This window comes from Prunus mume, linkage group LG8, assembly GCF_029339155.1.
Source record: "Prunus mume cultivar Tortuosa linkage group LG8, ASM2933915v1, whole genome shotgun sequence".
NCBI lineage: Eukaryota > Viridiplantae > Streptophyta > Magnoliopsida > Rosales > Rosaceae > Prunus > Prunus mume.
This window is the reverse complement of record NC_142705.1, coordinates 10,715,215-10,741,341: the sequence shown is the minus strand read 5'-3', so window position 1 is coordinate 10,741,341 and position 26,127 is coordinate 10,715,215. Positions and strand designations below refer to the sequence as shown.

The 26,127-nt window shown below is 35.4% G+C and overlaps 4 protein-coding genes, 1 long non-coding RNA gene and 2 other non-coding genes across 8 annotated transcripts; 5 read left to right on the top strand and 2 right to left on the bottom strand.

Annotated features, from left to right (window-relative positions):
• The first annotated feature begins 225 nt into the window (after positions 1-225).
• LOC103341740 (WD repeat-containing protein LWD1-like) lies at positions 226-3,064 on the top strand. The gene is made up of 3 exons (XM_089042145.1): positions 226-357; positions 1,132-1,761; positions 2,397-3,064. The coding sequence occupies exons 2-3, from the start codon at positions 1,169-1,171 to the stop codon at positions 2,809-2,811; spliced, it is 1,008 nt and encodes a 335-aa protein (XP_088898271.1). The 5' UTR covers positions 226-357; positions 1,132-1,168; the 3' UTR covers positions 2,812-3,064.
• A 490-nt stretch (positions 3,065-3,554) lies between these two features.
• On the top strand, positions 3,555-7,187 carry LOC103341741 (Vacuolar protein sorting 55 (VPS55) family protein). 2 transcript variants are annotated; one of them, XM_089043145.1, is made up of 6 exons: positions 3,556-3,721; positions 4,276-4,465; positions 4,551-4,602; positions 5,679-5,718; positions 5,808-5,892; positions 6,678-7,187. In XM_089043145.1, the coding sequence occupies exons 3-6, from the start codon at positions 4,570-4,572 to the stop codon at positions 6,859-6,861; spliced, it is 342 nt and encodes a 113-aa protein (XP_088899271.1). In that variant the 5' UTR covers positions 3,556-3,721; positions 4,276-4,465; positions 4,551-4,569; the 3' UTR covers positions 6,862-7,187. The 2 variants fall into 2 exon arrangements, with proteins under 2 accessions (XP_008243508.1, XP_088899271.1); XM_008245286.3 differs by lacking the exon at positions 4,276-4,465 and having other exon boundaries at positions 3,555-3,721.
• A 3,610-nt stretch (positions 7,188-10,797) lies between these two features.
• On the bottom strand, positions 10,798-13,047 carry LOC103341742 (NAC domain-containing protein 90-like). The gene is made up of 3 exons (XM_008245288.3): positions 12,807-13,047; positions 12,257-12,585; positions 10,798-11,494 (listed from the first exon to the last, which is right to left on the bottom strand). The coding sequence occupies exons 1-3, from the start codon at positions 12,970-12,972 to the stop codon at positions 11,111-11,113; spliced, it is 879 nt and encodes a 292-aa protein (XP_008243510.1). The 5' UTR covers positions 12,973-13,047; the 3' UTR covers positions 10,798-11,110.
• A 10,057-nt stretch (positions 13,048-23,104) lies between these two features.
• On the top strand, positions 23,105-24,853 carry LOC103341743 (uncharacterized). Its single transcript, XR_514802.3, has 2 exons — positions 23,105-24,225; positions 24,419-24,853. It is a non-coding gene; the product is annotated as an uncharacterized LOC103341743 (long non-coding RNA).
• Positions 23,167-23,267, top strand: LOC148914711 (small nucleolar RNA Z266). Its single transcript, XR_016123013.1, has one exon. It is a non-coding gene; the product is annotated as a small nucleolar RNA Z266 (small nucleolar RNA).
• Positions 23,968-24,066, top strand: LOC148914710 (small nucleolar RNA Z266). The gene has a single exon (XR_016123014.1). It is a non-coding gene; the product is annotated as a small nucleolar RNA Z266 (small nucleolar RNA).
• Positions 24,854-25,119: 266 nt separating the features above from the next.
• LOC103341880 (protein S40-7-like) lies at positions 25,120-26,050 on the bottom strand. Its single transcript, XM_016796591.2, has one exon. It carries the CDS (start codon positions 25,895-25,897, stop codon positions 25,268-25,270), a length of 630 nt encoding a protein of 209 aa, XP_016652077.2. The 5' UTR covers positions 25,898-26,050; the 3' UTR covers positions 25,120-25,267.
• Between the last annotated feature and the right edge of the window lie 77 nt (positions 26,051-26,127).

Here is a 26,127-nt window from a genome sequence, read left to right as displayed (position 1 = left end):
TTGTGGTGGTGCATGTTAAAAGGGGTTTGAAAGAGTATAAACGAAATGAAAATAATATAATTAACCAAACCTTCTCTTCACTTCATATAGATTGACTGGCTATTAGCTTTCACGCCCTCACCTTCCATTCTCTTCTTTTGATTTCTGCTGTCTCCCCTACTTCATATTTGTATATATATATATATATATTTTCATAATAATATATATTTCTATTTTTATATATAGCCCCTCAACTTTCATAACTACCACCACAAAGCTCAAATTCTTCATCTCCCTCCTCCTTATATATATATATATATATGTCTCATGCTCTGGAAGCAGCCCATAACCACTGAAACTTCTTGAGTTTTCACCAATGTAAGTCTCTCTCTCTCTCTCTCTCTCTCTCTCCACACTTCCCAAAATATTGGGTGGTTTTCAAACTTCAAACTTTGTTCACTCCCTTTTCTTTTCTGCTCTTTTTTTATTTTTCTGGGTAGGTTTTTGATAGTTGACTGTAGGAATGCGCATTTCTTGTGGATGGAATAATGGAACAATATTATTATCAAAATATGTTTACAAACCCAAGAGGAAGAGTTCTCATCAATGAGTCAATCTTTTTCTTCTTCTTTTTTTTATTTTTTTTATTTTGGTGGTAATGAGTTCTCATCATAGTCAAAGAGCTTCTGCATCTTGGTCTAATGGATACTGCTGCACAATTTGTAAGTACATGAACCTTCCCAAAAGACAATGGGTTTTATATAGAGATTTTGATAGTCAACCTTGATTAGGTATAACAGAATATGGTGATAAGCTAGCCTAACCTTCCATTTTATTTTTATTTTACTTTATTTATGGAGAGAACCGCCTTCGCCTTTTCTTTTTTATAAATCAAAGTGTAGGCACCTAGCTAGAAGATCATTTTTCTTTTTTTCTTTTTTTGTACGTGTCTGTTTTGTTTTTTTTAATACTATAACTTGCAAACATGGGCTTAGCAAGTTAGTTAGAATGCGGATATGCTTTCCACTATGCATTCGAATTCGAATTCCCCTCCTATAATTTATATTTAGATGAAAATAGAATATCCTTTGTATAAAAATAAAAATAAAAGTTGTACATTATTTGACATTTGACTCTAAAATCACCATGCAGCTAGAGAGAAAATACACAAATTTCAATTATTCCAAGCATGCAAAGCCCAGCGGAGAAAAGAGGAGTGTACACCTACATAAGCCAGTGGCCAATCTACTCCTTAGCATGGTCGGTCCGCCATGACAAGCCCTCACGCCTTGCCATAGGCAGCTTCATTGAAGACTACAGCAACAAGGTTGAGCTAGTCCAATTCAACTGGGACACCTCCGATTTCGCCACCGACAACCGCCTAATTTTCGACCACCCTTACGCACCCACCAACCTCATGTTCTTCCCCTCCAAAGACCCCTCAAACCCCGACCTGATCGCCACGTCCGGCGACTACTTGAGGCTATGGGAGATCCATGATGACAGAATTGAGCTCAAGTCCCTGCTCAATGGGAACAGTAGCAGTGAATTTAATTCGGCTATAACATCTTTTGATTGGGCTGAGTGTGACACTAAGCGTGTGGCCACGTCTAGTGTGGACACTACATGCACAATTTGGGACATTGAGAGGGAAGCTGTGGACACTCAGTTGGTGGCTCATGATAAAGAAGTGTATGACATTTCTTGGGGTGGCTTCAATGTCTTCGCCTCAGCTTCTGGGGATGGCACTGTTAGGGTCTTTGATTTGAGGGACAAAGAGAGGTAAGGGTTAATTCACAATTTTACTTTGCATGCAATTTTTTTAGACTGAAAACTCAAGACTTTTGTTTCGTATTTGTTTTGAGAGGGGGAATCCAACGTGAGACACTTTTTTAATTTGGGGTAATTGAATGAGAAGTACTACTGGACTTAGTTTTAGTTGCCTAGTTGATAAGAAGTCTGTAGTTGAGTTCAACGCTACTTCTGATTCAGGGGTGGACCTATATGAGGCCATGTGTGGCTAAAAAACTTATTTGTAATAAGGATAACACTGTTTTATTATTATCGACCAATAACACAATGACTGGTGAAAAAAATTATCATACATGTCATTGCGTTATTAACTAAAAATAGCAAAAAGTGATATCCCCGTTCCATGAGAGTTTCTCACAAGTCCCTATTCAATTCCCTTTAGCCTATTATAATTACAGTACAAAATTTTGAGCCTGCCAGTGTTCTGATACAGAAATCTTGTGATCTGAAGTTCTACTATTATAAGGAAGAGAAAAGTCAATTTTGGTGGGGTATAATTTGTCTTTCTTATCTTATATTTGCATTTGATTTATTGTTTATTTGTATTACATTTCCTGACCATATTACTAATAAATACAATAATTTTCTACGAAATTTTTCAATAGGTCAACCATAGTGTATGAAAACCCATCTCAAGATGGGTCCTTGCTGAGGCTAGAATGGAACAAGCAAGACCCAAGATTCATTGCCGCAGTGGGCATGGACAGCAACAAAGTGGTGATATTGGACATCAGATTTCCTACAGCTCCTCTCATGGAGCTTAAAAAGCACGAATCCAGTGTGAACGCCATTTCCTGGTCCCCAGGTATGGGCCACCAGATATGTTCTGTGAGTGATGATTCAAGGGCTATGATTTGGGATGTGGTCAAACCTGGGGTTCAATCGGACGGTGGTGGGAATGTGGAGCCAGAGATGTGGTATGGAGCGACGGCTCAGATTAACCAAGTGCGTTGGTCTGCTATGGAGTTGGATTGGATTGCTATTGCCTTCTTGAATAAGTTGCAGGTCTTGAAGGTTTAGAAATTACAAGGTTTTTCATGGGCAATGGTATATTTAGAGTTTGTGTAATTAAGAATGGAAAGAAGAAATGGGAATTAATTTAACTGGGAGATATTTGTAAAATACAATTTTAGTGTGACAATGGAAATGGTCAAAATGTTCATTGACTAATACCACGATGAAGTTTTATGTTGTGTAAATTTTTATTAAGTATGAACTTCTGATCTTGATGTGAACGTTGATTGAGTATAAATTTTTATGAATTTTCTTTTTAGGATCTTTTTTATTGATATGGACAATAGTACATTAAACTCACACACACTACACAAATGCTATGATTCGAACACAAAACCTTGCATGATGAAGTAAATATTCCAAATCACTACACTAATAAGTCATTTGTGTAAATTTTTCTTAAGTAAGACATTAACATGGGACCAATTTTGTTATATTTCTCTTCTTTTTTTTTTTTTTTTCAAATCATTATGTTAAGTTATATGAAAACAACCTCAAACATCATAGTAAAAAATGTTATTCATATGGATCTCATCTCTATTGGTAACCTAGTTTTACATATTTACATTCTTACTTCCATTTTCTAATGTTAAAAAGTAAATAAATAAAAGTTTATCAAAACATAAACCCAACCCCCCAAAAAAAGTAAAGTAGTTGGAGTTCTTACCTTTTACAGTTTACTGCCGCAAACAGTTACCCGGCAAAAAAAACCGGACTCCACTTTGATTAAATTTTAGTTTTATTTAATTTCAATTTGGGCTTGAACCGAAGACCAATCGAGGACCACCTACACTTCTGCAATTTCGCAAGCTCATCGTTTGGCTTCTTCCGTCGCGATCAGCGAACACGAACCTTCCTCCGGCGTCACTACCAACAAAGAGAGCTCTCGTCTCTTCGATGGCGATGACCATTGAAGGTACAATTCTTAATGTTTCCCTTTTTTCTTTTTTTTCTTTTTTTTCTTCTCTTCATATATCTCAACAAAAAAAAATCGATTCTTTTCAAATCAATTTTGGTTTTGGCTGGGCGACGAATTTGTGTGTGCAGAATTTCGTTGAATAATATCAAAAAACTGAGATAAGCCTTTTCTCTTGTTCCAATTCCCCCCTGCAAAAATTGGAGAACTGGAATCGTGTGGGCTTGAGAGCTGAACATTCTGGAATTGTGCTCAATTAATTAGGGTTTCGTGTAGTTGATCTTTTTTAGTACAAATTACAATCATATTTTATGATTTCAAACACCCCAGTTTGAATCCTTATCTTAATCAGAACTTTTTTTTTTATAAATAAAAACTTAAAATTCTATTTATGTTTCCAATATGATATCTTATAAGAAATGATTTTTTTGGTCTAAAATAAGAAATGGTTAATCGTATCAATTTGATTTTAGTGGCAACTTACTATTTCGGTAACGTTAATTGGGGAGCTCGAATTTCATGCATGGTTACTATTTGTAAATTGGGGGCATTAGTTCACAGATTGTGAAAGGGTTGCGTTGCATGTGTGGAGCATCAATTCCTGTGACTGTATATAAGATAAGTTATGTCATTGTGTTTATTATTGAACCTTCAGTCATATTTTGATGGCATTGAGTACTAACCCTTTTTGTTTTTGGTGCATTGTTGCTCTGCGTGTTGTTGACCGGTCGTGTTCTTTGCAGTGTAAGTAGGTTTAGTTCTGTGATCTTAGCCCTGTTATGCAGCTTATCTCAAACAGACTTCTAACGACGAATTTCTTTGTGTACAGGCTTGCAGGACTTGCTTTTATGTTTTCAGCAAGCATCTTGCTACAGATCCTGGTAATTTTTGTATGGTTTGAATGTTTGTAGTGGTTTGGAATATTTTGCAATTTCCTTTTGCTTTAAATCATGTGTTGTTTTTTGTATAGTAAATGCTTTATAATTATGTTTTGAAAGTTTTGTGCCCTTTTAGTCGAACAGATGCTCATATATATGCTTGTTCAATTGTAATTATATCCCAGTATTATGTTATGCCATACATAGTCTGTCTTGCAAATATGCCAGATGCATCAAGAATAAGGCACATGCGCATGTGTTTATCTTCATGAATCATCTTACTTTATGAACATCAGGCGTTATGCTTGTTTTCTCGTCTAGTGCATTCACTTTGTTATTTTTGCAGACGACACTTCCTTTCATCCTTTTCTTCACGCGTTGTTTATTTATTTTGTTAGTTGTGTGTGCTTGTGTTGCATGGGTTGTTGTTCTTGGCGCATGTCAGTAAATTTTGTACTTATCAAAAAAAGAAAAGAAGGTGCTCTGTTCACTGTGATGAATCTTGCAAACATTTTGAACCAAACATTTCTGAGATATATTTTTCAAGTTCAATTGAGCTTTTAAACAGTGAAATTATTGAAGCAGTTGGCATATATGACTTCTTGTTTTTTTTTTTTTTGGAAAAACCCACTGCATAAGAAAAGTTAAAGCTATAAACTGGGCTATTGTCCTGCAAGAAAGTTAGGGTTCAGTTTTAATGAGTATTCTTCTGGTTACTTGTGGACATTGGAAATTGGAGGATTTTGTACATTCATTCCTAGGATGTGTTTAATGATGTCAAAGGGAGTAGGGGTACATTTATGCATTGCTTTTTAATTATAGTATTCAATTGTTCTTGTGCGGATTAGATGTTTTTTTCTTCTTTTTCTTTTGTTGATATAGTAGCTTACTACCAAGACAAAATCTAGAACCCTACTAACAGGGTGTTATTCAAGTTGCCTTCTGCATTTGAAAGGGGCTTTGTATCCTTTGTGATATTAATAATACTGCCTGGTGATACATCACCAGATTGGGGGTTTGGATTTCAAATATCTTTTATGCTGACTCACTTAATGTTTCTTTTTTTTAATGTGTGGCAGGCTTGTGCATTATACAACAATTGGTGGCCGATGTTATCTGGTGAGAGTAGCTAATATAAGTTTCTTATTCTACTTGGTATTTAGGGTGGTTTGAGCATCAAATTATTGAAATTTTGATTGTTGTTGTAGCTCTCATGTACGTGCTCGTACCCATGCCTTGCTTATTCTTTGGTGGTGGTTCTACTCAGTTTTTGCTTAGCAGGGAAAATGATGGGTGAGTATTTTCCTTACCAAAAATTTCATCTATAATGTAACCCTCTTATATATACCTGGTATTTCTATAATTTTTCATTCATTATAGACATCCCGTATTTTTTTTTTTAATAATGTCAAGATACTTGTGTGCCATGCACCAATTTATTTGTCAGCCTTTTTGTCGGAACTCACAACTGGATATAACCAAGTTTTTTAAGATCACTGCCATGGTTTGGATGATATTCTGAATACCTCAGGATTGAGTCATTGGTTCAATTCGTTTCGATAGTTACTGTCCCTAAGAAAGACTTGATTTATTTTTTAAATTAACACCATAAATTTTAGCTTTCTATAAAATCAATTTTTCGGAGTACTGTTATGCTTCAAAATAAACAAAAGGGGCTGCAAATGTACACAAAGGAAGAACCTCAGTATTGAAGGGGGTTGTGATTTTCCAACACTGCCAAGGGACATATAGCCCATTCAAGAAATTCAACTCTAGCTGGAATAGAACAAGTGAAAAGGTACACATTGGAATATTGCTGAGAGAAGGGCCAAACTTAAAAAATATTGCTCCTTTTTAGGGTCACAAAACAGAGCAATAAGTAGTTATGTATGTAATTGTGATTTTACCCTAAAATAGTTGTGACAAGTTGACAACCAGCCTATGGAACTTTTGGAACTTGTAAACTGAGTTTGCAAAGAACCTCTATAATTCAAAATTACATTAACAGCTTCCTTGTTGGCTTTCTCTTTTTCTTTTCAGGTCATATTCTTAGATTAAATAAAATTATTATATTGCAGGTGGGTAAATGCTGCTAAATTCTTGACTGGAGCATCAACTGTGGGGAGCATAGCCATTCCTATTATCCTTAGGCACGCTCATATGATTGAGACATCTGCTATGTGGATCGAATTCTTTTCATTCCTCATATTTGTCTGCACTGTCTTGTGCTTCCACCGTGCCAGCCTCGAAGATGAGTGGTGATGAACATAAAAAACCTAGCTTCTTATCTACTACTGACTGGCAATCATTGGGGCCAACAATTATGTAATGTAAACAACTGCATGAAGTGTGATATGCATACAATGGAAAAGGATAGAGACTCTTCCCTTTTGTAAATGTGTTCTATATCTAATGTTCAAAGAGAAATTTTTTTATCAGTTTGTAATATGTTCAAAGGCATCTTGATTAATTTTTCCCTTTTAACCGATTTGGGCAGGACATTAGGTTTCTGGTTAATGTGGGATTGCTTCTGTGTGATAGTAGTATTTGCTGTGTAATATAATTTAACTAGAATTTTGATCTTTAAATACTATGCATCTCTTTTATGAAGTTGATGATACCAGTTCAGATCAGATGGAAGAGAGGGAAAAATAAAATTCGACATGGCTATGAGGTTGCGAAGAAATTCTCTCACATTGGAAAGTTAAAGAAATCTTGCAAGGGCTTATAAGGAGCTATATCACCCTCCTAATTTCCAATTGGTTTTTGAGTTGGAACTTTGGGGCATGTTTGGTGTTCTATTTGAATCTAAATTTTTAATACAAAGTTTGAGTCTAAAACTCAGAAAATATGTTTGATATGTCCGGTTTAGAAAATCCAAACTAAAAATACTCAAATACTTGAAAGCAGAAGGAAAAAAAAAATATCTTTTTTTCAAGAAACAATGTTCAAATTACATACCAAATAAATTTTTGAATCTTAAAATGTGTATTTCACAACTCCTAAGAAAAATCAACTTTTTTGAGTTCAATACTTGATTTTGATACCAAACACCCCCTTAATTTCCTTTGCAGTATAACTTGCATAAAACAACCTATTTTTCCCCCTTCACCGGTATTACTTGTCAGAAACTAAAACTAGAGTAAAACAAGCCATATAAGAAAAACATTCTATTCACAACGCACCCACCCTCTTGGGTATTGACTTTTCAGAAAAGTCCTATGGCTTCTTGTGATTTTCAGCTCCAAGAATTTTGTAGTGAGGGACTTAGGTAAGATCTTATCACTTAGTCATTGAATCAAATTAACTTAGTCATCAAATTGGTTGGTCTGATTTGACGATTAAGAGATTGAAACTCACTTAAAAGCCATATATATAAAGACACTCTCATAAAACGGGACTTTTCAGCTCTGACATTTGGGCCAGGTGCTGATTTGTATGTCTTTGCAACTTGCAAGGGACGATTAGTCGGAAGTCCACTGTCTTGTCTTACGCTACAAAAATGAATGGCACTGGATGCCCGACAAAAATCTGGCTAAAATCTTATCCACAAAAAACAAAAAACAAAAACCTGACCGTTTCTTCTTCTTCATCGTCGTTTTATATTTGGATCTAGAATCTAGAATGGGTTACTAAAAGCCAATGAGCCCAGTTGGTTGAGTCACACCTTTTGGTGTATTGTTATGCCTTTTTGTGGGTTTTTAATGTAATCCACTTCTGACTACCCAAAAAAAAAAAAAAAAAGCCAATGAGGACGACCTCAATTGGTTCCATCCACATAGGTTCAAAATCTCATACACCCAATAAATATTTGTGTAAATTGTCATCCTTCTATCGCTTATACCCAAGAAAGCAAAAGATTACAGAAAGTACATAGATTTGTCATTGTAGATTGTTCCTAAATCTAAAATTCTTCTTTTATCAATTAAAAATGTTCATTACATCATTAATTTTTGTTTAATAAAGAGAATTAAATAATTATAATGCTACTATATGTAATTACATCATTAACCCTCCTCTCATGCAATAGAATTTTAACTGTTTCAAAATTTAAACAAATTATGTTGCAGCAACAAAATCATTTTTTACGTTCTACTTTCTGCTTTTTATTGTTTCTTATAAAGCGACATGATCCTAGATGTCACGGATGACCTAGTCATGGTTTAAACCAAGACTTTGGTCGCTAAGCGTTTGTGCTGTCATATTTTAAAGTCGTATATATCATTATTGCTTAGTAAATAATACATATTGGTCAAGTATATGTACCCATCTAACGTAGAAGAATTTAATAAAACTACTTGAGAGAGAGAGGGGAAAAAAAAAACAAAGTAGGATTTTAATAAATACTAGCCCCTTGGCACATGCTCACGCATGTGTCAATTGGTTTTTATTTTTATTTTTTTTTAGAATTAAGAAAAGATAACAGGGTAGTTATGTTCCATAAAAGTTATGACTTATTATCTGATTTTGTTTTTAATTTTAATTTTTTTCAATATGAAAAAAATGTGAATTTACCATATTATCCTCATTTAATTAATAATTTCAATTTTTAATGTTTGAATTAACTAAGGACATTTTCTAGTATTTTGAATGTTTCACCATTCTCTACCTTTTGCTTTATATGTATAGATAACAATGAATCTGATCCATCCATACAATGGACTGAAAGTCATGCAAAAAAATATAATCGTTACAGCGGCTTACCAAACACCAATTTAGTTTTAAGGAGGTTGTTTCGAGGATTATTTATGCAAACAATAGCTAAATCAGAAAATAGCTTAGCCATTTAATTATCCACATTTTCATTTCATTTTTATCCAAACAAATTATGGTTTTTTTGCATGTTTCTAGATGATCAAACACTTTCAATATGAATGTCACTACCCAAAAAAAAAAAAGTCACCCAAAAAAGCCTTTAATCACCCAGTAAATGTCACCAAATAATGGCTACTGTTGCCAGTTTTTTGTGTGTGTGTGTTTTTACAGAAATAATCATTGAAGGATGATGACCTAAAATCTAGGTAGTTCGGATGTGGAAAATACATTATGTATAATCCTAAAACAAATATGTATACATTTCTTATGATAAGGAACATCCTTTTGATAGAAAAACTGACATACGTGTATGGTTTTTTTTCTCTTGAGGAAGAAATAACGATCACTTAAATTTTGGAGTAAAAAGAATGAACAAAATCAAGCAGCGTGTTTCTGACTAAACGTGTCCGCTATTTCAGTTTGCGGAGACACAAGAAACAGACGAAGCAACGTTGTTGGGACTTTTCTGAGGCTGACCTCCTCCAATTTGCACGTGGAAGTCCACATTCTTCCTGGCACATAATGATGAGAAAGAAGTATTTTCACGCCTTTGAATTTCCAGGATGTTTTCTTTTGCAAAACTCAATTTTAGCCTCTATGCTTCTATTCTATGGCGAAATACAAAGGATACAAAGGCCAAAGATTACTGCTGTCGACATCTCCATCAACGTCAACGCTAAAGTCTCATGCATACAAGTGTATATGAATTAGGTAAAGGTGATTTGACTGGTTGATTACCAAAGAATTTGTTCCACCGCCTTTTTAATTATGGAGAAATTCTTCAACTCGGCAGGTGGATGACATCACTTGTACGGCCACATACACCAATCAGAGAATTTTATGGTGTTCGATTCGAGTCCACACAGCCCTATGTTGGTTCAATCTTAATGTGATTATCTTTCTTGTTTGTGTGTATGACTGAACATATGACGTAATTCACTCGTCAAATTAACTCCTTGTATATGTGTACGTATGTTTGACTCGATTCGTGCTTGTGCGTACATGTGTATGTATTTTTCTGGATGCTTTGCCTACTTTGTAGGCGGCTTATGCATGGAATATGTATGGTATTTGACTGCATTTGGAAATGATTTATGTGTGATAGTAACTTCACATGCATGATGACGATGTTATTTAAAAATCTCAGATAAAAACATGATTTTTTAATGATCAAACATTATTTTGTTGGAGGAGTTAGATCATGACTTAAGATCTCTTTTGAACCAGAACCAGAACTTATGTGTTTCCGAATAAAAAGAAAAATGTGCATCGAACTTTTCTTTTTTATTAATTATTTACAATGAACTTAATTTTAGATAATTTGTGCACTTTGTATAAAAAGTTAATATGAATTACTTCTCATCATTTTACCAACAAATACTATTCTCCACTTCTGCAAAATCTCAAGATTCATATAATCCAAGAAACATACATAATACATGAAAGTACAGTTGACGAAGAAACTTATAGTTATTATTTGTTACAAAGGAAATATGAAGAGACGTACTTCAAACTTTGGCCTTACATGTGAAGGTACTTTGTACCACTTGAAGCTACAAGTCTTAACACAACAAGTTTAGGCATTTTCTCCACAACTCTAGTACAAAAAGTAATACAACTATCTTATAACTTGGTTAAACTCTAAAAATCATCAATTCCATTTTGAGTGAAACTAATCTTCTCCTTATTTTCTTCCTTAAAGCCAATTGTTATTGATCATCAATTGTTCCAAATCCCAAAGTGCTTCATTATCAATGAACATTGGCAAGGTTCCAGTTTCACCTGCAGGTTGAGAGGGTGGTTGAGGGCCATGATGATCTCCTGAGGATGAACTCTCTGGTGAGCTTGAGTTTGTTCTCTGATCACTACCCATGAGGGGGTTCCTGCTATGTGATGCTGAACCCTGACCCTGATCACCTGCACCCTGACCCTGATGACCTGCACCTTCATGAGCAGCAGCCGTTTGATTCAAATTCAAACTAGGGTTGCTCATGATCTCCACCCCTAGAGGTCGTCTGTCGAATGCCCTCAGGCATTTTGATTTCTTGTACACTCGGCACAAACTGAATTCTTGCCTCAACTGCATGCATGCCAACATAAATTAATAAATCTAAGGCAACAACATAATTAAGTTTATGAAGTTTTAGGGCTCATTTGGGAGTACTTCTAGAATAGTTAAAAGCGCTTTCTGACAACCAAAAGTGCTTTTGATAGCGTTTGACAAAAATATTTAGAAGCGCTTTTAGGCCATAAAAGCGCTTTCTGGAGAAGCACATGTCATGTGCTTCTTTAGGAAGCACTCTTAAGTGCTTTTCCAAGAAGCACTTTTGTTTATTATGAAAATTTCAACGTCTTTATAATAAAAGTGCTTTTGGTAGAAGCGCGTATAAGTAGAAGTGTTTCCTAGAGAAGCACTCCCAAACGAGCCCTTAATTTGGTTGATATTTCATTAGAAACACACCAAAAGCCCACTTACAACATAACAAAGAGAGTTCGAACATTCTATTAATTACAAAACTGTCATCGATTTCTAAAAATAAGCACAATCCCAAAACTGATAACTAGTGCTAAGAATTGGTATATAAATATTTCCCTTATGTACATGCAATTTGATTGATGTCGTATGCCATCAAGTACCACGCTTAAAAACATTGTGGTCCAAGCGGTACCATTAACATACACTTACATATCAAGTCTTTTCGAGTTGTTATGATACACAAATTAAATGTAAGGTTTGATCTTGTGTGCTCAAAATTATTAAGAATGATTTGACACAAGTTATATGATATCTAGGTTTCGAAAAGAAATTAAGTAATTTTGGAGATATATGATTAATTAGTACCGTAGGAGCAGAAGGGGTGTTTGATGATGAAGAGGCAATCAATGGTTGATTTTGATCTGCATGATGAGCTTCAACGGCTTTATATTCATTCATCTTCCACTCGGTTTTCCTTCCATGAGGAGCTCTACCATTGTAGAAAACCATGGTTCTTTTGAGGCCGATGGCTCGATTGCAATTGGAAGAGTAAACAAAACTCGGTGACCCAGTTGCTTTCCAATACCCAGTTGTTGTGAGTCGCCTCGGTCTCCCTCCTCGAGCTTCACTCTCTTGTCTTGGGATGAAGAAGAACCACTGCTCCGGATCTCCATGGCAGGCCTCTCCCGAAAACTCTATAAATTCATTACATAACCCAAGTAATTAATTCAAGTATAAACAAAACAGAAATACAAGTTAAATAAAGTCATGACATTGCAATGAGGAGTAACTCCATAAGCGACCTCCATTATTTTTTCATGTTACTAAAATGATGCAACCTATCCTTTATATGCACCTCAAAAAGAAAATGATGCACCAGAGAGAGAAGAGAGAGTAGAGAGAGAAGTTTAATTACGTGGGAGGTCCCATGGATTATACTCATATATGTAAAGAACAGGTATGACTCGGTCCATGACTCGGTTCAAGTCCTCCCTCCTCCCTTCCAGTTTGTTCTGCAAATAAAACGAAACCAGCTCCTCCTCCGTTGGGTAGAATCTAAACCCAGGTGGCAAATCCCCCATCTGATCTCTCTCTCTCTCTCTCTCTCTCTCTCTCTCTCTCTCAAAATGTTATGTATTGCGCTTAATTTGATTTTCACTTACGTGAAGCGGTTCATTATATAGGATATGAATTGAAGTTAGGCAAATGAGCAAACGGTTTAGCAAAAAGGCCGAGTGAAAGAGAAAGGAGGGACAGTTTTGAGTTGCTTGGAAATTTCTACGCGCTTGTGTGAGAAAATATTCTCTCTCCTTCAGCTTGACTTCACGAATCGGTCAAAATATATATCCCTGCGGGACAGTCTAGGGCTCTTTCTCTACACCCGCTGTTGTATAATTTGGTTTACTATATTTTTCTTCAACCAATAATATGTTAACACTAGCAGATTAATTCATGTGCAGTTCTTTTTTTATAAATAATTTAGCAGCATAAAATATCCAAGGATCTTTCCAAGACTATGAATTATATGAACTTTACCCGACTAATATATCCAACTACAAGGATATTATATATAATTTTTTATTTTTTTAAAAAAACTATTAGATCAATATCCTTGTGATTGTAATTGTAAAGATAAAACTTAATGCATCACATTGTAAATAAAACAGCCCTTCAGCAATCGTAGTTGAGCTAAGGATAACTCAATTGAAATATACACAAATTTATGTCGGTGTTTATCTATATATTTAGTAGAAAATAAGGAAATATAAGTATTATTAGCACCCAAAAAAATCCATCATGCACTCCTTCCTCCTTTATTATTCTCATTAGAGAGAAGTGCGTGATGACTATTTTGAAGTGTCAAACAGCTCTCAATATAATTTATTTCAACTAAGATACGAAAAGATAGACAACTTTAGATAGAGAGCTAAAGCGAGTGAAAATTCAACGAAGTGTGAAAGCTTTTACCTTTATACTCTCGGGTTTCTAGAGAAGACTTTCATATTTTCAATTTTACCGTAAAAATGAGGAAAATAGGTCTTGGTTGATTTCTAAACTAACGTACAAAATTCAATTAATTGTGTAAGAGTGTGAGGAGGATATTTTAGATGGGGAGCCGAAATGTTAAGAAGACTAAAAGTAGAAAGTTGACGAAGTGAGAAACCTTTGCAGTGTTTCCATTACAAGTCTTTCCCGTATTTTTCAATTTTAACGTAACAATGAAACCTAGGAAAATAACTTCTGGGTTCTTTCTAAACTAAAGTACAAATTTGAATTATTTTTCTAAGTGTATTCTCCATTACAAGAAAAATGGCTATTTGCGACGATCAACGCAGCTCACGCAAATATATGTAATTTTGCACGCTAGTGATTCGCACCAACATAATTGTGACACCTTAATTAGTAACGTCATGAAAATACCATAAAACTTAGCCCCAAATTTTCTATGTTTGTAATTGTGTAAATAGGTTAGGAGATATCGTAGTAAAGTGTCTTTAAATTTGACCATAGTTTTGTTTTGGAGTTGGCGTATTAATAGTGTAAATAGAGTTGGAGTTGGGAACTTGATCCCATCAAGATATATAGAGTGAGGCTAATTTTGGTTTGTTGGTTGTCGTCAATTTATTGCTGCCTTTGAATTTGACCACAATCGTTCTGTTTTCTATGAAAAATTAATAAATCTAGTAGTTCTCTGAAAAATTGAAAATTGAAAATTGATTTCATTTAGAACTAAAGCACTTTGGGTTTGTTAAGGTTGTTTATATTATTAAAATTAATATTCATGAATATATATTTTTTTAGACAAGACAATTATAATATTTCTAATATGTCTTTCTTATTGTAGATTCAGAGATTTCAATACAGAATTGTTCGTGTGAACGATAGTTGTGGTTTCCATTGATATAAAAAGCTTAAATTTGAAAGGTCAAATTGCCTATCTTCCAGAACTTTATGTTTCTACATGTATTATTTTCCAATATTGATCGGTAGGTATTATTTCTTCTTTCTTCTTGGATAACAAATAGAAAAGTATGGACAAGAGTTGAATAGATATACGAGATCAAACATCTACGCAATATCTCACTGGAGTTGAGACTTTTTTAGATTTTGCATTTTCTAAAAATATAGATGATGCAGGAATTTATTGTCTATGCAAGAAATGTCACAATCGTTATTTGTTCACAAGGGATGTAGTAAGAAGGCATTGATTTATGTCCAAGTACAAAAATTGGACTCAACATGGGGAACTGGAAACATATTGCATATTTCCTTTGATCCTGAGTGGAAGCCAGTTAAAGCAAATGCATCATTGTTTAGTTCACAGCTTGGAATCATAGCACAAAATGGAAAAAAAGTTCCTCTAACATATCTTCTAATTATATTTGTGATAATGTATGTGTATTGATGAGTTTGATTGATAATTAAAATATTATAACTGTAGGATAATAGAGATGCCCCTGAAACAATATCAATCAAAAATAGATGACCTTCAATCCAAGTTAAATGAAGTCAGTTCACAACCTCAGAAGAAAGTGAAGGCAGACATGTACATTATATTTAATGTATTTCTCTTATTAAAGAATAAATACTGTTAAAATTTAAGTGATCTTAGTTTTTATGTAACTCTGAAATATTTTATATTTGATGTCATCAATAGATTCTGAATGCGTCACGGTATGCGCTGAAGAAGACTTAGTGTTAATAGCGAGCTGCAGCCTAATTTAGACTTGGAGACGTAGAAGCAATTGTTTTCATTAAAAGGTTATAGAAAGATTAAAATATATTTGTTTTCCATTCATTTATTTATGTTTTTATCACTATTTTTAGTGTACATGTCAATTAAAACTGTCATTGGCTGTGCAAAATATTAAATTAAAAAATAACTCAAAAAACAGAATTGATTAATATTAACAAACGTCTTACCAGGAATATATTCTCAAACTAACAGCTTCAAAATAAAGGGAATGAGCTCCCGGATGAAGAACTTTGTCGCATATTTATTGCAATGCTACATACAGTCGTTAAATCAATTTTAACGACGTGTGCCTCCGTCGCATATATTGTCGCTTTCTTTGTCATATAAACATGAGCGACAGAATGGCGCATTCGCAATTACTTTAGTTGCTACACGAGATTGCGTCGTAATTTGTGTCGTAAAATCACGTTTTAAATCTAACATTTGATTTATTGCTAGCAAGTTCGATACGTTATTACGACGGCCCAAAAGCGTCATAAAAGGGGCTCAAAACATTTGCGATGCAACATGACAAAAAACATCGTAATGTCGTCACTAATTACAACACTTTTTTCTCTTTTTATGATTGACTTTGTATGTCTGTAATGTTTCCATATTTCACAACCAAACACCATTTAAGGTCATCTTTTGTTTTTTTAGTACAAGCGATTTAGGGATGGAGGTTTACACAAATATTCACTGGATATTTGGGGGTTTCAAAGCTCTGACTACATAAATAGAGATAGAAGAACTCAACCCATGGAGTTATGCTCCATTGACAAGTCGTCTTTTGTTTTGCAACGCAAAAACATATTCGTATAACAGTAACAAATGAGCTCTAATTGTAGTTTCTCTATTAATTAACAAACTATTGAATCTCTAGCTCTAGCCCCTTATATATGCATCTCTTACTCGAAAATAAAAATAAATTTGGAACCACAAAAAAGAAGTTTGTGGATTAAGTGGCCATGTGCAGCTTGTTCTTCGAAATTTCACCATGAACTTCCTTGGTTTCTTTTGCAGAAGAAATAAACACACGCATAGAATTAATCAATTTTTTGTCATCTAGCAAACTGACAAAGAATTCAAGATCGTTCACTGTGGCAACGTCAGGTCCTCCTCCTTCCTCGCTCGATTTGGCCTACAAGCTATTGGCAATTTGGCATGGCATGCAAATTAATAACTGGAGATGCAAATATACAAAGAGAAATGGAACAAGTACTATACGAATAATCCTTTTAAAAAATAATTGCTAAGATAAGTAATAGTAATAAGTTGGTCTCAAGTCTTACAAAATTTGAAGATAAGAGCGTTATATCTACACCGAAGTCTTGTGTTCAATTATCTCTCCCCAAAATCGAAAAAATAAAATTTAATTTGAGAATTTATTTAATTGGCATGAAGAATGTCATATGCTTCTCGTATATTTTTTTTAAAAATAAATATTGTATTTGCATATGAATAGCTATAAATTCACATAATTTATACCTTTATATATATATATAGGGGGCGGATCTGTGGCATCATATTTTTAACACAATTTTTGGGCCATTAGATTACTCAACTTTTAATTGTTGAGATTAAATATGACATGACAAATAGTTTTAATGTTTTAAATAAACAATCATTAATTTTAATTTCTCCCTCATAAAAATAAAATAAAATAATTTTCTCTCTCCTCCCTTTTTTCTTAGAAACGTAATCTCTTTACTTGGTAGTATCCTTTTTTACTTGGTATATACCTCTCTCTCTCTCTCTTTCCTGGGATCAGAAAAAAAAACCTCCATCTTTTTCCCTCTCTCTCTCTGTGACAATATAAAAGTGACTTTGCCTTTGTTGAGAGTGTTTTCTCCAAATTAAAAAATTAAGTGACTCGCCTAAGTTTATAAAGATTTGGACTACTTCTTTATTGCCGATTGATTTTTAGATAGAAGATCACCTGGCTCGAAAAACACAACAAAACTCTAGTCTCATTTTTGTGTCCCACACCCAAACCAACACTTGGCCTTCTTCCCTCCCTCCTCTCAGCGTATGAGGCAGTAGCCAGCTGCTATCCATAGCTATATACGCCTATAATTAGGGTTACCCCACGGGCCATAATAATTGAGGCCAACTATGCATATCATTTTCTGCATCGCATGTCACATATATACAAATATTATCTCAAATTATCTAATTATAAGCACCACGTGTACAGATATCTATTTCACGCCCCAGTTTTTTTTCCACAATGTGGATTTGACGTTACTGGTTTTTATTTGTGTTCTTGGTTTCTTCGATGAAAAAGACTAAGGCTGGTTTGAGATGATAATTGTTGCAAGTGGTAGGTGCGGATTGGAATTGAAAATGGAAAACTGAGCTTGACTTTGCATTAATATCGTGGACTTCAAAGATTGCAAGTCCAACTTTTATTTATTTATTTATAAAGATGTTCAGGTACTTTCGTCGAAATTCTTACTCCAAAAATAACATAAAGCAAGACATTATTTAGAATAATGGAGTTTATGCTCCCTCCAGTTTTTCTTTTTTTGGGTCAACATGCTCCCTCCAGCTGTAATACTGATATCTATAGCTATAGTGATCGGTAATGTGTCGATATAGATCATTTCAGCAACAATTCCTGCACCATCTATATAAGAATTCAGTTGCATTTTACATATGGATTGCTTCAACAAGCTAGCTAGATTGATGAATGTGCGTGATAAATTGACAATGCATCTTTATGAATGTGCGTGACAATACATTTGTCATTTTCAATTGCACATAAGAAACGCGGCCTGAAGAAGATAATGTCGATTGACTCGTGGTGGTCAATAAAGATGTAGGCAAAAGCGGAATAAATAAATTTTTTATTGATAGACTAACTAAAATTTTTAGTTTAATATTTAATGAATTATTTTTAACAACAAACAAAAAGAAGGAAGCAATGAATGGGCGTGACAAATTGACAATGCATCTTTTTGAATGCGCGTGACAATGCATTTTTCATCTTCAACTGCACAGAAGAAACGCGTCGTGAAGAAGATAATGTCGATTGACTCATGGTGGCCAATAAAGATGCAGGCGAAGGCCGAATTAAGACTTTTTTTTATTGGTAGACTAACTAAAATTTTTAGTTTTAAAGTTGAATGAATTTTTTTTAAACAAACAAAAAGAAGGAAGCAAACAGTCAAAACTATAGCTTGCAGGTTTATAATCTACACATGGATGTCGTTCATTGATTTTAAATAACATAAAAGAAATTAGCAAAGCCTTCAAGAAACACATGGTGGGTCATATAGGTTTTTTTTCCCCCTAAAAAACTTTCCAAAAGGAAAAAGTTGTTGCTAGTGGCCAATATAGATATAGGTTTTTCCATCCGAAGTCACGGAGTACAGCCCACCCTAATCGTGGCTGTGGTTCCGCCCGCGGATGCAGGGTTGAATTTCAATTCTCAATTGTGAAAAAGAATAAATAAATAAATAAATATATATATATATATATAGTCAATATTGGTCATAAAGAAGTCAACACAAACAGAGACTTGGATCTTGATATATATCTTCTTCTTTTTCCCCGTAGAGTTCAAGTTGAAGGCTGCAATGCAAATGTACAGTGGAAAGAAATCATGCAATTTTTCACGCGCAATGAGATAAACAAGGAAGGAAGGAATCCGTATTTGCCTGGAGACCACGCTGAAATGTCTTCACAATTCAGATTCAGACCAAGTACAAAACCAACTGGTCCATATTATTAATAACTTGATAATGAAAGTTAATGCAAATCTTCTTTTGTCTACATACAAATCACTTGACTACATCACAATAGGAAAGGTCTTGGATTCGAGTCCTAACATTCGTGTAGTCTGTGTGAATTTAATATGTTATCGCTCATCTCAATAAAAAAATGTCCTTAAAAAAAATCATTTGACTACTTACGATGTACATAAATTTATTAACCTCTTACTATTAATTAATTATGGAGTGAATGGTCTTTCTTCCCGTAAATTATCGCTTGATTGAGAATTGATCTCCCACATTATTTTTTCCAGAAATTTGAGTACTTGAACTATACAAAAAAATAATAATATAGGGCTCAACATTATATTTTTCGAGCTCCATCCAATTTTCTGTCAAAAAATGTCATGTGGTAGGTACGTGAGAGCTAATAAATATTAATAAAAAAAACAAAATGAAACGCATAAAAAAGGTATGTGAGGGCAAATGTCATGTGGTGGAGAATGGTTTCTCATGGAATCCAATTTTCATGTTACCAAATTCCATGTGCCCCGTCAATAGGTTCCCAGCACAATGGTGGTGGATTCTCCTAACCCCCCATGGCACCTAGGATCAAACCCCGGTTGGTTTCTTTCCTTTAATGTAACCAAAAAATCCATGTGCCCCTCTATTTCCTCGTTAGTACCTACATCTTCTTCACCCTGCAAAACTTAGTCCCTGCATCTTCTCTGCTCTGCAAAACGCAAGAAAATTGGACTCATACACTACATGGTGGTTTGAACCTAAGAGCACTGGTCTGTAAGTCAAAGCCCTTTTCCATTAAGTCAAAATCAATAATGTTATTCTTACCACATTTGTATAACACATTCTCATATCATCTTATGTGGCAAATGAAGTATACATCCATATCAATTAAAAAGTGTTAATAAATCATAAAAGAAAAGAAAATGTTAGATTAATTTTAATTGATGTGGTTATCCACCTCATTTGTCATATAATATGGTATGAAAATGCGGTATACAAATATAGTAAGAGTAACATTATTCATTCAAAATTGTCGATTACATAAGTTGCTAATTAATTTTAAATTTAAGGCTCTAACTTTAACATGAATGTTCTAAACTCTCGTAAATCAATTGTATATATTGTAGAAAAGTATTTGGTCATGTGTTTCTCAATAGTAAAGGAAAACACGCACGCATTTCTGTTTTCTTTCATTTGTCTTTTCTTCTCTGTACTTTGAAGCCTTTGTCTTCACTTTTTGCTCCTACCAATTGATTATAATGTTCATCGTTTACTTTGTGGATAGTTAAAGCGATGTGAGGACTATCATCGTCAAGTCCAATCCCAGAATGAATTCATGAATCTTGAGTTGCATGCTTGACCTGTTATAACGGAGTCTTGGCCTTCACTTTATTTGTTTTATTAATTCATTGTGAACTTTCGAGGGCATTACCACTGCCAGATATCATCCATCCTCATCGTTAGCCAAGAAATCCTTCTTTTCGCGGAAGTGAACATCTCATACCAATTTCAATTTATATTAAAGGTAACAATTTTACCGACCGACGAAACAGCAATGAAACTCACATTTCAAGGATGAAACAGTTTTGTGTACATGAATTTTACTAGGACTGTTATTTTGAATCGAAATACCGCATTTATCGATCATATGTTAACCGCATCCACACGTACCGTGTCAATTATGATTTTTAAAGTGACCGTAATTAGCGATAGTCGATGCGGTTTTGTATTATATCTAAAATATATAATATACAATTCAAGAATACAAAAAAACAAAAAAACCTAGCCATTTGTTGGGCACGCCTTGCTTTTGCGCCAAGATCAAAGTCTGCTTTTTTCTTCTCCCCATCTCTCGCTCTTCTTGTCTCCCCCTCTCTTCCTTTTTTTCCTACTTCTTCCTCTCTCCGTCGCTTTCGATCTCTCATCTCTCACTTTTTTCTCTTATTTTTCCTTCTTCTTCTTCTCTACCTCTCTCTCCTTTCTCTTCCTTCTTCCTCCCTCTGTCTGTTTCCATCTCTCTCTCCCTCTTTTGTTTTTTCAGGCCTAGTTAGGGTGGTGGATTTTCTGGGATTGCTTAGCTTGGATTGTTTAGGCCCAAAACGACCCAATCGGTGTATGCCCGTGTTTTTTGCGGACACTCACCGATTTGCGGCTTCCACCAAGTTGCGGTTAACTGCAACTCTTCGGCCGGTTTGCGGTTGTCTAAGGAAATTGTGATCACCCACCATTATATTTAATCTAAGGATAGAGGAAAAAAACTGATTTAAAAATTATGACGTCATTATCTTTTACTTTTATTGCATCATAACACTATTTTAGTTATTAAAAATAAATTAAAGAAAAACCCTAGAGATGAGAAACGAAAACACGACCACTGTCTTCCGACGGAGATGAACTTGAAACAAAAGAAAGAAATAAAAACAAATGAGGCAGAACCCACCACCAGGAACTGCAGTTTCTCTCACCAATGTCACCATCAGAGAGGCAAGTGTCATTCTTTTATTTGTATCAATGTATTATGTATGAGTCATTGTATAATAACAAATTAATTTTTTAATGGTATTATTCATGATAAAGTGAGTTTTTTTTATTATATAATTTTTTTATTTATTTTTTATAACGAATATATAAGGGATAAGTTTACTATTGATCTAAAAAAATTTAGTTCACAATATATGAGTCATTCCGAACACGATATGATCACAAATGGGTTAGGTTAGTGTTGAGAGTCACTCAACTAGACTAATTAAATGTGTCCGGTGATGATCAATTATTTTTCAATACTAAATAACATGACACAAACAATTGAGGGCGAAATTTTTCCGAGTCTAACTAGCTAGCTATTAACATAAGGAATTAAAGAGGGTGTTGTAAGGGGAGCAATATGCACGAAAACATCATGAAATTTGAGAAATGACATCTATTTGGATGGAATTTTAAGTTATAATTTATGACCTCCAAAGTCTATATACCGAGCCTCGGGCAAAATCATAAATTTTTGGGTGCAGTTTCGAAATTTATCTTCACTGGGCCTCTTGCCTCACTCAAATGAAAACTTTTGGGTCTCTGGTCTCAAAACTAAGTTCGTCAAATAGCCTCAAAAGTTTTTCAAACCTGGGCTAGCCTCCCTGGGCCGAAGAATACGAACGTCGAAACTCAACCTACAGGCCCTCAAATCATTCAGCCCAAAGTGAGCAAGGGTAAATTCGTTACTCCACACACACACTACAGAGCCTATATAAGCCACCTTATGTCACTTCACCCCCTCCTCTGTTTGTTCAGCCACTAGGGTTTTTCTCCGTTCAAAATCTGCAACATTTACAGTGATAGCTCTAAATAGTTTTAGGTTTTTTTTTTGGTGTGGCTCAGAATCCGAACATGGAGTTCTGGATGCTGAGCTCAGTATCGATTTTGCTTCGTTTGTTTTAAAGCGCGGCCCTTAAGATCGCCTTCCTTAGCAACCATGGAAGCGTTTTGAGTCATAGCTGCGCAATAGCAAAACACCATTTAGGAGGGTTTCTTTAGGGTTTTCCTTCTGAACCTTCCTCATCTCCCACCTGGGTTTTTCTTCCTGAGGCATTGCTCTGTTTCCATTTGGGTCCTGGAGCTCATTTTCTCATTTTCTGAAACAAAATGGCAAATAGCTTCAATGCTAGTTGCTCATGGGTGTTTCAGTCAATGGGGAGCTTCAGGCCCATTGGAAACTGTTCGTTGTAAATGTCTCAGTCTTGGGTGGGTAACATTCTTATCCCATTTTTTGTGTATAGTTTTTTAAATAAATTGATTAAAGTCGGGAATGAGCTTGGCAAGAATGATGATTCAATTAGATGTGTGAAAAAGGGAAATCCTTTTTTATGAACTCAACTATTTGAGGCATTTGGATTTGTCTGACTTGCCTGCCATCATTTTCAATCATGTTAGCTTCTTTCTAAGTTGTATCAATGTGTAGATGCACACTTACATCTCAACTGAAAATTATCATAACCTCTCCTGTTTCATTGAGTTCTTTTACTCCAATGGATTTTGTATCCCTATTTCAAAACTTATGATTTAGTTCCTTTCTGCCTTTTGGATAATTCCGCTTTCCATGTCTTGAGAACACCCTTTTTGTGTGTTTAATGGTTGTTGCCTATGTTGAAATTGTCTTGTACAACTTGTTCTTGGACATATTGGTTGTTTAGGCTCTCTGTGGTTGGTAAAAAAAATTCCATCGCAAATATTTTGTGAATCTCATATGATGTCCCTGTCTATTTTTGAATGTTACGTTGAACTTTCATTTAATAATGTGTTATTGAAGGAGCATTTTGGTGTCAAGTAGTGATCTTTACTGGAAATTGTCTCTTAGTATGCTCGAAGGGGTTAAGATCAAGGCATGTCTCTGTTGTCATTTGATGCATGTGTTATTAAAATGTTGTCCATTGTGATTTATGTTTCCTTCATTTTTTAAGCAAGATTCGTTTTCACTGTAATTTTATTTTGATTTCTGTGATATGTGATGACTTGTATGATTGCTAAAAACAAGTTTAGTCCATAATTGTTTTTATTTTGAAGCTAAAGAGACGGATTTTTTCAACTTTTTTTAATAAGTGGGTGGAAATGGACATTGGCAAGAGTGATGATTCAATTAGATGTGTGAAAAAGGGAGATCCTTTTTTATGAACTCAATTATTTGAGGCATTTGGATTTGTCTGACTTGCCTGCCATAGTTATCTATATTCATCCTTTCCGAATTTAGTCCCTTGGGATGTATGTTTGCCTATGTGCAATACCGGACCACGAATTAGCACAACTTTTCTTGCTTTATTGGTTCTTTTTAGGTCAAATTTTGAAGTGGGATTTGCTCGCAGAATTTCAAAATGGTTGGTTGATTTCCTTTCTGCTTTATATATAATGGTGCACGATTTGAGAATACCCTTTTTCGTGTTTCGTGATTCTTACCCATGTTGAAATTTCCTTGATTGATACCTTACTTGGAATGTATGTAACCCGCTCTTGTGGTAACTGCTTGCTTTTCATCAACATGGTTGGTGAGGTGGTCATCTTTTTGTGCAGAAATGATGCGTTGCAGATCAGAGTCAAGTACACTTGTTAAGTTTTGGTGGTGCCACAATTGCTCTAAAGAGGCAAAACAAACAGCTGGTACTCCTTTGGCACTTGAGGGAGCTTCTACTTAGGTTTGAAGCTTCTCAATCAGCATGAGAGGAGACTCATTGTTGTAAATCTTGTGGCTAATGTCAGTCACACCCAGCCAAACCTTTTAACAACGCGAATTTTTTTGGTTTTCACAAAGCTATGCTCCAACTACTCTAATGTACGGGGAGGAAAATTGAATTCTAATGTATGGGGAGCGAAATCTAGGAAAATTGCAAAGGATGCCTTGACTAACTGGCATAACTCCTGTATGCTTGTAACTATGTCCTTGAGATGGAACAATGTAAAACTTATGTTGATGAAACAATGTAAACTTATGTTGACTCTTGTCTGGTAGATGTAAACTCCCGTCGACTTGGGCAGTTTGTTGTGTAGTTTTCTCAAGTGGGTTTTAAATTCAGTCATTCAGTGAAAATGTAGAATGAGATTGAAACAAACAATTGTGTTGAATGAGTTTCTTGAATTCATGTCAATTGGTGATTGTGAAACTACAAATTCCCACCAGTGATTAAAAGTGATAATTTTGATCTTCATTATCCAGACATTAATTCTTGTAAAGCAAACAGAGGAATTATTAGAAACATGAGCAAGAAGCAGACAGATATGGAACTTTACTTAGCTATCCAGAATCAGCAAATCAAAAACAACAATGGGGGCACTAAACAAAAACTACCCCCAATTTCTTGGCGCATTAATAATTAAAGCCACCAGAATTCTTGATCAACCAACAAAAACACAAAGCTTGAAATCTCAATCAAGAAACCCAGTCTTGCGCCAAATGGCATTCCTGACCTGACGCAAGTCCCTACCTTTGAGCGTCCTCCCCACGCCTTCCAGCACCGAGAACGTGGTCCTCGCCGACAGCCCCGACCCCCTCGCCACCAGCTCGTGCGGCGGCAGCATCTCGTCGTCTCCGTCGTCATCATCGTCTACGACATCAGCCAGGTCGTCGTTTCTCCGATGCTTCTCCACCGCCCTGGACAGCATGGGAACCTTCATCGGAGCCGAGCTCTGGAACTTTCTCGAAGTCGGCACGGACTGAGACTGCGACTGCGACTGAGACTGAGACTGAGAAAATCTCGGAATTGAAGGTATGGGCTTCGACGACGATGATGAAGAGAGCGCGGGCTTCCGGTACAGGACCGGAGCCGGGAGACCTGGCTCCGGGAGGACCGCGAGTATACCGGAGTTGACCCGGCGCATCAGACTGACCCGGGGGTTCTGCGCGTCGCTGGGCTCGGTGAAGTCGGTGGTCCAGAAGACCTCGGCCTCGTTGAGCTCCTCGCCGGCGGAGGCGGAGGAAGGCGGTGAGAATGAGAAGAAGCCGAGGAAGCGATCTGACGACGGCGATCGTTGGTGGCAGAAGCTGGTTGAATCCATTGATTGTGGATTTCCCTTTCTTTCTTTTTTTGGATAGAGAGGCAAGAAAAAGGAAGAGACTTTTGGTTTTGATGTGGCGGACAGACGCAGAGTGTGGTGGGTGAGGCAAAATAAGAAGAGCAGAGAAAGAGAAGGAAAGTGGGAGGCACCTGAAATTGTTGGAGTGGAGTGGGACCCACGTGGGGGAGTTGCTTTCGGAAAGGATGTGTGGGCGTTAGTTTTAGTTTTTA